General features: G+C 43.4%; 1 protein-coding gene across 25 annotated transcripts in view; it reads right to left on the reverse strand.

The window, feature by feature from the left end:
• The window catches only part of EBF3 (EBF transcription factor 3), a 127,853-nt gene that overhangs the window by 19,956 nt on the left and 92,897 nt on the right, over window positions 1–15,000 (reverse strand). For 15 of the 25 annotated variants that reach the window (XM_075107803.1, XM_075107802.1, XM_075107793.1 and 12 more), the window contains 2 exons: window positions 14,101–14,231; window positions 13,453–13,579 (listed from right to left, as the gene is read on the reverse strand). In XM_075107803.1, the coding sequence (XP_074963904.1) occupies window positions 13,453–13,579; window positions 14,101–14,231 (258 nt within the window). Of the gene's footprint in view, window positions 1–13,452; window positions 13,580–14,100; window positions 14,235–15,000 lie in introns of all 25 variants that reach the window. The other 10 variants (XM_075107800.1, XM_075107791.1, XM_075107798.1 and 7 more) reach the window with 1 other exon arrangement.

The following is a 15,000-nucleotide window of genomic DNA, read 5'->3' on the forward strand; positions in this document are numbered from 1 at the left end:
CATAGACTAGAACCAGGTTGGGTTGGAAGGGACCTTCAGAGGCCATCTGATCCAACCCCCCTGCCCTGAGCAGGGACATCTTCAACCAGAGAAGGTCGCTCAGAGCCCCGTCCAGCCTGGCCTTGGATGTTTCCAGGGATGGGGGCATCGACCACCTCCCTGGGCAACCTGGGCCAGGGTTTCACCACCCTCATTGTAAAATATTTCTTCCTTATATCTAATCTAAATCGACCCTCCTTTAGTTTGAAACCATCACCCCTTGGCCTGTCACTGAATGCCCTTGTAAGAAGTCCCTCTCCAGCTCCCTTGTGGCCCCCGTCAGGTACTGGAAGGCTGCTGTGAGGCCTCCCCGCGGCCTTCTCCTCTCCAGGCTGAACAACCCCAGCTCTCAGCTTGCCACTTCACCACGCCCCTCGTACCCACCCAGCCCTTCAAACTCCTCCTCAAAAACCATCCCAAATCGCCAGGATCTGGGAGGGGACAGGAGGGGACAGCCGCCGCGGCGCCGCTCCCACGCCGCTCAGTCACGACAGCGACACCTTGACCGGCGCAACGCCTCTGAGACCCGTAGGAGGACGCGCGAGCCGGTCTAGCAGCCTGATAGATGCTTAAGTACTTTTAAAGTAATTGTGTTTAAATCCGCAGCCTTGTTTTAAAGCCGGCGTCATTAAACATGTAAAGAGAAGGCGCGAACGCAGGGAGGGAGCATTTTTTAGCACTAACAACCCGCTCCCTTTTGGCGAGCGCGCAGCAAGGGGAGATGCATCCGCGGCCCTCTGATTTGGCACAAATTTTCTTTCTGACTGAAAAACCTGCCTGCAATAATAAAAACAGGAAGACATTCATTTGCTTCATTCCAGCTGCTGGTTCCAGCTATTAAATGAGTTCCAGTTTCATTTCAATAATGATCATCTTCCTGTAACTTCCCAATCATGCATTTGTCATAATGCAGTAATTTTCTAGCTACAAACAGATCCTCGTAATGAGGCAGTTTTTCACATTAGCAGCATAACTACATAATAAGAACATCTGCAGTTCCTTTTCTGAGGGACAAGAGAGAGCTTCAATTAAGCCATGGGGATTGTTAAATAAGATATAGTATATTTTACTAACAGGGACACCCGCACCCTGCTTTAGCAGACTGCAAGCCTTCAACGTGCCTGAATGAACACAGGTTGTAATGTGTAAAAATTAAATAAAGTAAAATTAAATTGCTCAATACAGAGACATTCCTCTAGAGGGTGTTAGTGATTTCAGTGACAAAGTGCTATTTGCTGACAAGTAGTTTACACATTAACCAGCTGAATCCAAGGGGGAAAAATGCCAATAGCAATTATATCACCTTGAGGTTATTAAATGTCCTACTGATAAGTAACTAGGTGAACTTGACCAGGTGATAAAGACTGCTGTGAGCAAATGATTGTGCAGTGAAGAATGTCTCTTAGTCCTGCTGTTTCTCCAGATAGCTTTTCTTTCAAAAAGGACTGTATAAAAAGTTGCATTAAAAATGTGTGGCCACTGAAGACAAAATTGATATTTAACTCCCCGCTGAATACTTCGCCCCTATCAGAGCACCTTTATCATTTCACCTCAAAACATTATACAAAGTCTGCAAATGCCTGTTTTTTCTCCTTTTTTAGGCTTTAAAATGATGCTAAGTTCACCACTTTATCATCAACTGTCTCTACGAAGTGCATTTCATCTATAAGAAATTCAGATGCTCGGGAAATTAAAATTTCAAAGATCTGCTGCAAAAAAAAATCAATGGGTAAAGATCAATGCTCATAGAAATTTCATGAACTTTGAACTGATATGGGCATGATGATGAGAAGTGGTTGGAATTTCAGGTTGCTGATTGTTCCTCACCCAGATGAAAAGCAGCCTACGGGGTTGAGAGGAGGTATACATTTGAGATGGGTTTTCACTTTAATATTTTGTCAGACAAAAAATTAATTTTTAGTCTATTTCAGTAACAAGCACAAATAAAAAAAATCAGCCTTTCCGAGGCGACTTGTAATACCACCACTTCTTAAGAGCACCTAATGCTTTGCACATTAACACTGCAAAGAAATGAAATCGGTTCCCTTTGCAGCCGATTGCAGGTGCAAATTAATATTGTAAAATGAAGATCAATACATGGACAGGGCAAAATCAATAGTGGCTAAATTATTGCTGCATTTTCCTCCTCATTCAAGATGAGTTGTGTTTTCCTCTCAAAGTCAATACTTTGCAGCTTTTCTCATTAATTTCTCAATAAATTTGGCAATGAATTTCAATCACAGAACTCGGCAGGGTGAGCCAAGCATTGTGGAATGCATAGGAAATACAAAGGCATGGAGGGGTTGAACACATCATTCATCAGAAGGCACTCTTGCTTGTTGAAGCAGGACTAATATCCCTGGACTTACTAAGGACAACCTATTTACTGTAAAAAAAAAAAAAATAAAAAAAAAAAAATTAAAAGGCATTTAAGTTCTCCCCATTCCACAAAGAAACTAAAAATAGATTTTTCATTAAAAAACCAAAATGACACCTTTGTCTTTATCTACCCGGTTTCTCTTAATCGCCCAGCTTTCCTTCAGATAGCAGAAAGGGAAACAATGGCACTCACTCACTCGTTTCAATTACAGGCCTAAAATTCACAGATCAGCTAATAATTACGCCCAATCAGATAACGGTATAGAATTTGCCTTAAAATACTCATATTGACGTTGGGAAAACTGCCTCTTTTTTATAGATATACTTTGGTTTTTTATCCTAATTGGAAAGCAAAGCCCACCCCAGGCGCTGACGCCTGCGATGCTGCTCGCAGGCGCGGACGGAGGGATTGTCCTCCCATTCAGGAGAACCTGGCAGGGAATAACGGCACGTGGCTGCGACACTGCCCGCAGAGAAGGGGACGGCTCCGCCGCCTTGTCGCGAAAGAGAACCCTTGCTGACAACGACCGGATTGCATTCAAGCGCTTCTGTTTACGTATCGCAAAGAATGCGTTTGATTATGGCTTTCATAGTCTTGATGAAACTGGAGCCCCTCCATCCAGCCCTCAACCGAGGAAGGCTACGTGCAGCAGCGCAGCACGTGCCCCGGCCTCAGGGAGGGAGAGCTCCTGCGGGGAACGCAAAATCACACAGAATTTAGCAAAGAAATATTAAAAGAGCTTATTGAACGTCAGTGAAACAGGAACGCTCATTTGTATCTTCTCCGTCTTTGAAGACAAATGTCAATTTACTCAGTTCGAGAATAGGCTGTCCCTTTCAGAGTCTTTTGTAGAGTAGGTCAGAACGGCTCCAGCAGAACAGATTATGTGCTAAAAAGTGGACTGGGAGAAGAAATAAGGGAAAAATGCTTCCTGGCCTGTCTCAGGCGCCTACCAAACCAACCGCTGCCTTCTTCCTCCAGGAAAGAAGGAAAGAGCAGAGGAACAAGGGGAGGAAGGAAGAAAGCAAGGATGCGGGGCCAGGTGATTATCAAAGAAATAAAGAACACTCATCTTCCACAAACATGTAGTAAATTGAGGTTTAGATATACTATATGTGCAATAATCCGTCCCCTAATCTTCAAGAGGCCAATTCCATCACCCATGTGGGTGTGGAGGCTCAGCAGGGCGGGTGCACCCTCACTGCAGGAGGGGTGCCAGGAGGCTGCCAAGAAGCACCTCCCCATCGGGGGGCCCACCGCCCCAAGCCCTTCCATTCACCACCCCCCAGCCAACGCTCCAGGACCACCTGGCCTCTCCCGGCTGTCCCACCGCAGGCTTTTTGGCAAAGCTTTTGGTAGGTGGCCCTCAGTCACAGGTAAAGCACTAATATCTTCACGACCCTGGATTCTGCAAGGACGCCTGCATTTCCACTTTTACTGAGAACAATTGTGTTTCAAGCTCTTACGTTTGCCAAAAAAGTCATTACCATCATAATAGCTACAGATTTACTTTAAATAGATGAATGAATGAATGGGAGGGAGAGGGAGAAGGAGACAGAGAAAGGCAAGGAAAAGGAATTCTATTAAAAAAAAAAAAAAGATGAAAAGAGAAAGAAAAAGCAAGATGGCAGCCCCAATAGAAAGGCAGTGCGTTGGCTGGGGCAGTTTGAGCAAGCACGGGTGCACGCTGCAGCTGTGCAGCGCACCATGAAGGTGAAGGAGGGTAGGCACCCATGCTGACCCCCTGAGCGCTCTCCTCTGGGGCAGGGTGAGCCCCACAGATAGCAGACTCCAAGTTCTGTGCATGAAAACTGAGGTAGGATTACAGAACCGGGACGGTACTGCAGCCCTCCCAGCACAGCGCTGCCCAGCTCCATCTCCCTCTCCGACGCTGCCCGCACTGGCCACCGCCTCCACCGGCACGGCCGGGGGGCTGAGGCAGGGCCAGGCTGCAGCCCATCGCAGGGCCGAAGTTCCCAGGCATCCCAAGCACAAGGCCTCCGTGCTCAGGAGCCCTCGCCATAGGGCGGCTGTGGGAACTGGCACAACAACGCCCTGGGGAGGCTGCGGGGGGGGAGGGTTCAAGGAGCCATGCTTTGGGTTCGGTGACCTTTACATACCAAACAACCCACCTCGAAGACAGGTGCCAAAAATTTCAACGTGAGGTTTGGCAGGGCTGTGTGAGAAGCACCCAGTTCTTGTGCAGGCTCCGCACCCCTGCCCCTACCCGACCGGTGCGTGCCACCCCCCCAGCTCTGCGCTCCTCAGGCCACTAAAATGAGTGATGAACGGAGCGGCGCAGGCGGTGCACAAGAGGCAGGACCTCATACACCCTCTGCTTGTCTACCCTTCCTCATAGCACCCCCCCAAGGCCACTGGATGGATGCCTGGCTAGATGGGCCGTGCCTCTGACCCCCGGAGAGCAACGCTATGAATGGATTTTTGGGGAGGAGCGAGCCTCACCTCTACATGGACATCCTAAGGCATCAACCCAACCTACTGCATTGTGCAGACATCACTGCTGCCTTCACAGATGTTTAGAGTCAGCGATCCTGGGTTAGAAAAATGCATGTAAGAGGTGAAGTATGAAGCAGTGAATGGAAACCACTCAAAGTAAACCCGCCCGTGGTATACATGGTGTCTTGGTTAACTGAGCTACCATACCAGACCACATCATTCATTTCAATCTACCTGCAAAGAGTTTGCCATGTCAAATACCTGCAAATTTACCATGATCTAAGCATATATCAAATGAGCAGATTGTGAGAAATTAAGGATCCCACCAGTAAGAAGCCAGAACGTATCAGTCGTTCGCATGGAGCATTGTAAAGGAGGGGCTTGGCAGTATGTCAGTGACGAGTGAGAGGGGGAGGAAACCTGCGTGGGATCAAATCATAAATGCTCCAACCATGCCAAGGAAGCGCCACAGCCTAATCCACATGTAGCTGTAATAAAACATGACATTTCATAAAAACAATGTGGTATGACTAACAGGACAAAACATTCTACTCCAAAAAAATAAGGCATATTGCTGGTTTGGTAAAGCTTTGAGGTACTACCTCAAAGCAGCAAAACATTACATTTCAACTATTTCATACTCCAAGGTATTTTACTAATTTAGATGTATTTTACTGAAATAAACCGGGCTTGCACCTGCTTTTGTGTTTGTGGTATTATCTGGGAGTTTATTCCTCTGCTAGGCCTCGTAGCTGAATAAGTACCTCTTTCTTACAGAAGGATCTTGATGGGTCCATCTCCTTCCTTTTGCTCCCACACACGCACACTTTAGGGAATTACGCTGGAATCGCGCTACCGGAGCCTGCGAGCCCAGAACTCGCCCCCGGCTGAAAGCACCAGCCCCGCGCCACACAGCTGGGTGACAAGGTGCCGCACCCGCCCCTTCCCGAACCGCTGACGGGGCCGCCGCGCATCCCCTGCCGTAGAAGCCCAGAGGAGGTGCCTGTGCTCCTCACGCAGGAGGGTGGGCAGCCGAGGGCTGCAGTTCCGAAGTACCGGGGTTTCAGGTGCTCTGCTGGGCATGGTGCTTGAGCACAGCGGATGGGAAACCTGATCATCTGCCTGTCTTCACTGGCGTAGCTCTTCGAAGATATTTATCCGTCTCAGAACCATACAAAATCTATGATGCTTCGGCAAACATCTGTAAGAGCTGCTATTCTGCACAACTTCTCTCCATTTGTATTTGGGAGCGGTCACCCAGCGTAAGAATATAATACCGTAATATTTTAATGGAATATTTAAACAAATAGCATGTATAATCAGATACTTAATATCACCTAACATAGCTTTTACGACAATATTCCTCTGTCATATAATAATTTTAAACAAAAATGTATCTTACTCAAAGTTGTGAAATCTCTGTGTTAGCTGTGGCTATTGGAAAAAATACCTCAAATAACCAACTGAATTCAATGCATCTATAAAAGCCTTTATTAAATGCTTCAGCACAGTGGATGTTGCAACGTTAAAAATAGAAAGAAAGCCCATGTTATTAGTATTCTGTTTGTTCAGAATTGTGTAAAACCAGTAGTTTAGTTTAAGTGACAATTTTAAAATATTTATGTAGTGCGAAATAAAGTATACCAAAATTATTTAGCTTAGAGAAAACTGAAATGCTGAAGGTTTTACTCAGGTATCTAACAAGGTTTTAAAAAAAAGTTTCCTGAGGCGCCATACTGCACATCTGTATTTAAGGAGATGTTCTCAAGACTATGTCCAAAAAATTTCCTTTCTTTCCCGCCTTAATATTTGTGTACGTTGGAAATTGCGTAACTAAAAATATAAACACTCCAGTCCTAGATTGCAACTTTCAAGGTTATCAAAGACTAGGATAAGAAAAGGAACCGCGCAAGCGTGGCTCGCAGCGTAGCTACGGCACGGCTTGCTCCGCTTGCGCGCCCACGCCAGTGGTCGCCCGTGGCACGGAGACGACTGTTCCGCGCTGGCAGCCTGCGCCGGGGACCAGCACCGACCGGCCTTCAGCAAACGTCAGCCGGGGAACAGCAGGTCTCCCACGGAGCCTTTCCAATCATGCAACTTTGCATGGTTTCAATGAAAGTTTGTGTATTTAAAAATCAATAGTCATCTACAGTAATTTATATTCAGCCCGTGAATAACAACTACATTGACTAACAACTCTTGTGGAAATATCTGTATTCCGTATGCTTACGAGGCAGGTTTAAAAAATTTCTAGAAACATTAGGTTTTGTTAAGAAGCTACATAATGGACGTCTTAGGAATTATTTTAAAATATAAATAATGGTGGATACCCAAAATGTTCTTGAAACGCCTTCAGATTTTTCTTTTTTTGTTAGCAATTGCATTCCCTACAGCGTGCAGGGTACATTAATTTAAGGAAAAAAAAATTGTACATGCGGCTTCAGGCCCATGCCGGTGTCGTTAAACCAACTTTCATGAAAATCACTTGGCCAGAAACAAATGTGTCTGCAAGACAGAGACTTCCCAGCAACTGAGGTTTGACATGGAAACCCTACCAAACTTGTTAATTATGGCAGTAGCACTGTAATACACAGAAGTATAAGAAGCTGCAAAATACAATAAACTCATTATTCTTATTAACCCTGAGCTTCTGGGTGTTTTCCTTATTTCCTTGTTATGTCAGACTCAAGGCAAAGGCCATGAAGTCAGCGGACATGTTTCTTTTCAGCTCAATAGCACTTCAATGAGGGTACAAATTAATTTAATGGGAATACTGGTGTAGGCATGCATCATGTATAGCAGTAACTAGCCAAAACCAGACATTCGGCTGGATATCTTCCAACGCAACCCAGATTTCTCTGTTTGCTGTCTTGCTTTCACAATATGAGAACAAGATGTACATTTTCAGTGAAATATCTTATTTCCTCTCCTTCCACCTTTCTTCTTTGATTGGAAACTTTAGGAAGTTTTTAGCCTGAGCGTTACAATCAGGCTACAGTAACAAAAAATAGCGATAAACCTAAATTTATAGAAATAAGAAGAGAATTAGGCAGTTTAATATCCAGGAAACTGATTTTACTATTTAACTAGAGACTACATACAGAAAAAAAAGGAGAAAAGCATCTTTTCCCCTTCTCAGAGAAAACAAGGTAAAGGTCTTATTCAGCACTCAAATTTTCCTGATTATTACGTGAAGCCAAGATGACCCTTTTGTCCTTTTTTTAAGATGAATTGCCATCGCTTCAGCGCTACATTTTGTCAGTTTGGGTACAGCAGAGTCAATACCTTCACCTTGACACGGAAACTTTGTGATTTATCAGTTGTGCTGTGACTCAGTGCTACCACGACCTGGCGAGGTGCAGCCACTCATGGCACCGGGAGCAGACTTTGGTCACAGCTACTTGGAAAAAAATAAAGCACTCTCTGATGATAGACAAATGTGTCTTGTTAGCAACAGCCAAAAAGCGCTTGACTTGTACTAATAACAAAAAGGCCATGTTGGTCACCATGGGTCTAAAGACGAAGCACCCTGTCACTGCCTTGGTTGGGAAATTAGCAAATAATGTTCCTTTTCCTTGATAAATGGGTGACAGTTCTCTCTCACCAATCATTTTTTAACATTTTGATGCATGTCTATGATCCCGCTGGAGGAACAGAAAAGTTTACTGGCCCTCAATTTTCAGATGATGAATGGAACACTCTAAATGTGCGATTTCTGTATGAGGTATAGTTCATTTTAAGCAATTCTAGTAAATGGGTGTCACTGATTAGGACAAATAGTCTACTTGTGCAATAGCACAAATGGTATGTCTCATTCTTCTGGCCTCCTTTGAGACAGAAAAGAAAGGGGACAACAATGACCCTGATAAACCTGGAATTGCTACTGTTTAAAAAAGAGCTATTATATAATATACATTATCCAACGTGCTATGGACTCGACGCTACTAAATCATGTCTGTATGTTTAGCGTTGCCCTATTAATTAGAAATGTATGCCGTGCTGAAAAACCTTCTTTATGAGAAAAGACAGTTAAGTGGGATCTCTCTCTCTTCAACGTTACCGGTTTAAGAAAAATACGTTTTACTCTAGCGCAATAAAGCCGTTAAACATATTAACAGAGGTACTTTCTGGTTTTGGCTCTTTAATGCTAACTTCGACTGGCTTGGACAGACCCACCCTGAAGAAAAGGCAAGAATATTTGTTCTATCCCCATTATTTTCAGCTTGCTAACAACCGACGCTGACGCAGGCTCTGATCAATAAATAACCAATACTGTAATAACAGTGACTGTAAGTTGCTTCAGGACAACACCACTTTAAAAAAAAAAAAATAAAAGGAAATGCAATACATACACATTAAAAATGCTGAGGATTTCATTAAAATGAATGTAACCATACTTTTTTTCTAAGGCTTTCCAATAAAGTCCCGTATCCATTACATATACTTTCAGCATTTGTTTTGCAAAGTCACCAGATTTCATACTTAAGAACAATAATTGAATATGTACAAGGAATAATCAGGTGATTTAAATTTAACTCAGGCATTAGCATGTAGTTTAGCATAGTAAAAATAGTATGATTTGTGGGAGGCAATTAACAATCATTTGCTCTGTGGATACAAGTAATTTGTTTAAAGAGCACTGACCTATGAGACAGCTAGTTTGTGTTGGCTGTGATGGAAGGGAGCTATTGACTCTAAACAGTGTAACAGCGCCATTGACAGAATCACATTTGAATGCACACAAAAGATCTCGAAAATACTTGAGGAACATGAGATCTTTCCGAGGGGGAAGCGGAGCGGGGGTTAACTGAGGGAACCCAGCCAAGGCGGAGGTCTCCACACCGAGGCAAAACCGAGCCAAACCGAAAAATCTGGACAATGTAGTGACTAAAGAGGGCTTCCCCCCCTTGGTGCTGTGCCAGCCTGAGAGCCCGACCGTACTTCTTCAACGTAAATACTCTATCAGAAGGAACACAAACCGTGAGCGATTACTGGTTGAGTAATGGTTTCATAAGCTTAAAATTGAATGCAACTCTTTGTGCAAAATAATCATTTTTATATTCACATCTAGCAAATGCATTGCAGGCCTGGGAATGGGTCCATCTATTCAGCATTCACGCTCTCTCCACGTCTGCTTTGGACATGTTTGCAATCGAATGCCAATACCTTGTACAGCAACCGGGTACACTCTACTGCAAGTGATCCGTTGTCTCCTGACAATTCGGGTCATTTCTTTAACTGAGCAAAAGAAGTTATCAAAATAAGCAAGCAGTCAGCATGCAAAGTTCCAAGTGCCAAAGAGCGTTCTTTGAAACTGTTTTCATATACGCTGGCTCGGACTGTACTTCCTTTATTCGCTAGGAAATCATTATGCAAAATACACACTTAGAGAAAACTGTAACGCGGTGGCACAAATACATTGTAAATACCGTACTGCCGCTCATCTTAAAGTAAACCAACAGAATCTACGGAGCTTAAAATATGTGTATAAAGGTGCAATTTTATCTGTAACACGATTTCACTTAGAAGCATACAAATCACAATTTGCCATAATCAAATAACCCTGCAGTGCTTATATTCTAATTAAAAAATAATCTCTGATATTTAATTTAGAAACCTGGAAGACTTTACCAGGAAAATTATGGCTACAAACCTGCACCAACCACTCGATTTACTCAGAGAATTTTTCAGGTAGCACTTCTAAAGTTATTATTAAACAAGCAAGCGATGCCCTGCTCAATATATATTAAAAAAAGTACTGTACCCAGTTATTAATTTGCACTATTCACTTTTAAATGCAGCAAATACCTCATTAATTTAATTTTAGGTGCCCACCAGTTTATATTGCATTTTACAGTCTAGAAGGCAATTTACTATTAACTGGCAATTACATACAGAATGATTGTTAATTCTGCTCCTAAGTGCTAGCTGCTTGAAAATTGTTATCTCTCTCTAATTTTTGACCTTCTTACAACAGGGGTGAGGTACACTGGGAATACAAAGGACTAGTAGAGAAGAGCTGGACATGTCATTTGTGACTCATTCTTTTAATTCACCGTGCTAATCAACTGAACTGCCACAATCTCCCAAGGTAATTGTATCTTTATAATAGTTGAAAGCAGCGGGGAAAAAGGCATGGATAGATGGGGAAAGGCCTTGCCTCTGCCTGCTGAGAGGCGGCGGGCTCTTCCTTCTGCGTGAGACTAATGGGGGCTTTTCAGAAAAATCTGGAACTTTCATATCTCTGTACCCTGATCATTTAATGTCTCAACTTCTCTGCTCACAAAGGCTCCGTACACCACACTACACTCTTGTTTCATTATTCCGCAGCCTTGTTGCCCTATGGTCTACCTCATGCTGGGAAGGTTAAATGTTAGAGTGCCAAGCCAGACTGCAAGCATGGTGGGACACTGATGGGAAACAGATGCCCTGGGGATTCAGCCCCTCCCTCCTCTAGGGCTACATCATTTTCATTTTCTGAAATACAGTGAGGCTTGGCTTTGCTCTCAATGGCAGCTGTAATTTCCAAAGACTATCTCAGTCACCCTATCACTTCAGGATAAAGCAAAGCAGGCAAAAGTTTCTCGGTCAGGCAGGCGCTGGCCTTATCTTTTTATTTCCTTATTGCTGGGATATAGGATTTGTCTCCCTCAAAAAGTGTTTTAAATATATATTCCTGTTAAAGTGTTGCTAGTAATGTAACTTTATTGCAATTTAATTCCAGCGGGAGACGCTCCGGACATGCTCACGACTCTTTTGAGTATCTTTACTTAGCGATAAAGACAAAAGACGACCCCAGGAAAGAAGACGCAAACGGCTTTTCCTTACGGTTCCGTACATATTTACATTTACGCATTAGAAAGAAGTTCAAAACAGCCAAATTTGCAAAATCTGCACCTAAGAAATCAGTTTAAGACATTACTATAAAGCAATTCAGAATTCCAGGACTGTGCACTGAGAGCCAGACCATCATCTGGTTCAAATCTGCAGCGCTTCCCTGTGTGCAGTGGAACTGCACCAGCTCGCAACAGCTAAAATATCTGGAACCTAGTCTAAGGCTTTTAATTCATTCATTTTTTATTTTGCTGAACACTCCTCTCAGCTAGATAGTCGTCCGTGTCAGGATACCCTGCTGAAGCTTTGCATGGGCCGTGTTCATAGCAGCGTTTTTGAGGCCGTAGCCGTGACTGCGTGCAGCCCCACCTGCGGCCACCGCTTTCGCAGCAGACAACGACACGACCTCCGCTTTCGACACGTGTTCTTAGCGCCAAAGGCACCGCGGGCACCACCGTCCCTTTTGGTAGCTCCGGAGGCAACCCAAGCAGAAAGATCAAGAAAATGTAAATATTCTCTCCCTTGTCAGCCAGAAGTGAGGCGCCCAGGTGTGAACGCGAGCGTTGGGTTTGCTCAGGTTGTGAGTTCTTTGGGGATAGGTGGAAGATAGGAATTTCAGATGCTACCTTCGCTTAAAAGTCCATTTCAAGTGCTAGGTCTTAGGCAGACAGAAAAACACATCCACGATGAGTTAACTGTTTAAAAAGTCCCAGCTTAAAACTACCCAGGAACACACTTTTCCCATTAGATCTAAATTAATAGATAGAAACAGTTGCAGTCTAGTGGGAAAATATTCATCAAAATGCACATCATCTGCACATCATCTGCAATCTGCATTATCTCCCCAACAAGCAGCAAGAACTCTCCCCAAATCCCTGCAGTCTGTCGAGTAAACAGTTAAAGGCTCTTTGTTTTCAAAAGAGAGATTGATTCATCAGATCAAATTTATTACCTAGAATCCTCATCCAAAAGTGCGGTAAATTAAACTGCTATTTCTCCCTTTTCCCTCCCAGCACCTCAGTTAAATTCATTGTTAAATGCCAGAAAAACTGTAATACACATTTTAGATAAAAAGCCAGCAGTACTTCATCCCAAAGTAAGAATTTTTATATTAAAACCACTGGAAACCACAAAGTTCCGACTTTTTTCTTGTGCTCTTGTAAATTAAAATCAAATGTATTTAAAAGAATTGGCACAAATAAATCATTCCCAGGCTCATGAGTTTGTATCCCAAGTTTCAGGTCTGAAAGAATTTTTAGAGCCAGATTGTGAATAAGGTTGGACAAAGTTATATGGATCCAACAACAGCTACTTGAACCGGTGCCTAAAACTTCAACTGAACCTTCAGGGAAGTTCAAAAAGTTTGGATAGGTAGTCTGAAAAATATTTTTCATCACCGAATACTTCTCAACTCCTTTTTCTGGCTGGAGCAGAGTAGGAAATACCTTTGTTAATCTATTTCTGGCCCAAATGAAAACAGGAAGTAACAGGCATCTTGTGAGAGAGCTTGATCTCACGAGACATCGAGGCATTATTGAGACCCAAGAGGCTTGGATAGGCACCAGCGCTCCTGGGTGCCCCTACCAACAGGTACTTTGAGGTCCAGCTACCACCAGTTACATTCCCCGCGAGACGCATCCCATTTTTTAGCAGAATTGTCACGTTCACGCTTTGCATTGCCTCTATATCATTAAGAGATGGGAATTATTATCCGGAAAGGAGTAAGGAAACCGTACACTCACCAGTGTAGACGAATCGGCCAGGAGCACCTTTGCAGAACTGTTTGGATTTGTAGGAGAGAGTTACTTCAACAACTCCTGGAATGTGCCGGGGCGGTGTTTGAACTCTGATGGCGTGGGGTGTTATCAGCTATGAAAATCGTACAGAAAACATACCTTAAATCAAGATGGCACTGATAAGACTGATGCCCGCCAGTTTACATAACTACGAAAATGACTCCCAATCGTACCCGTCGTCTCAAAATTCCCCCTTCTTGCTGTCCCGTTCGAAGATATGGGTTCTACAAGTTTTTTTTTTAAGAAAAAGGTCTGTAAATGATCCTTGGTTTTCGTTTGCAGGAAAGGCCACAGGGCATCATTCATATGAAAATTGCCTCCATATGTCTCCTTAAGGCTACTTCTAGTAATTTTAACACTAATTGTCCAATTGTACTGGGAGACCTCCTACAGCAAGTCTTCCACTAGAGGGCCATGATGTGCCTCAAGTATATTTCCCTCCATGTAGTCGATTGTCACATGTGAATTCATGGTTAAAAAGGCACCGTGAAACAAAATCTCATGATACCTCATGTCAATAGCCTATTGACAGCTTGTTAAAATCATTCATGGAAAGATGTTACAGTTCAAAGCCCACCAATTTAGATAGCTTACCTCACTCCAGACCAACATAGTTCCAAATACGACTTGTAAGCCATCAAAGAAGTTGTCTCCGATTATGATGACAGTAGCCCCACCAGTAGTCCAGCCTTCACTAGGACTGATGGCCTTTATGCACGGAGTAGCTGCTTGTACAAGACAGAAAATCAAGACCTTAATACCCCTTCTTTCCTGACATGAGATCTCTTCACCAATGACAAACCATGCAAAGCACAATAGGAGGAAAGCGCATGATTTCTCGAGGAGGCATACAAAGGGCAATCATATATCAGCATGTTGATGTATTTAAAGCAAACTATTAAATGTTTTATAAAGCAAAGGCCAAGCAGCAGAACACCGGTGAGCAAGAAAAAACTGGCTTGATATAGCAAATTATATGTCAGGGCAAATATGGCTATTACAAATGATTAAGCATCGCATGCATGTGGCATGTCGATTTATCTGCTTTGCTGTACAGATCTAAGCAGAGTCAATCAAAAGGTTGTTGAGGGAGATGGAAGAGCAAATGCTCTGAATTTCGATTCCTCATAAGCAGCTAATTGGGTTGGGTTTTTTCATCCGCGAACTTTGCCTTTTGGTTCAAAACTTCATTTTCCTCTGTCACTCCGTAATTACTACTTTTCACTTTTCATCAGGAAAAAATCAAAAGCACTATATTAATACTTTTGTCAAAGGTACACATTTTACATCTAATATTGTTTGTCGACATGAATCCCTGAGCCATTTACTTGACCTCCCTTTGTCTCTAGAGTCTTCACATTTGCATGAGTTATTACAACGGTGCTGTGGAATGGAGGTAGGCAGCAGCCAGCACCAGGCTCTCCATGCTCCCAACAGCCAGTTAGCTGCGGCGAGGCTGGGGCTGAAGGCTGCACAGCCTCTGAGAGAATCGCT

The sequence above is a fragment of the Phalacrocorax aristotelis genome, chromosome 12 (assembly GCF_949628215.1).
Source record: "Phalacrocorax aristotelis chromosome 12, bGulAri2.1, whole genome shotgun sequence".
Taxonomy (NCBI): domain Eukaryota; kingdom Metazoa; phylum Chordata; class Aves; order Suliformes; family Phalacrocoracidae; genus Phalacrocorax; species Phalacrocorax aristotelis.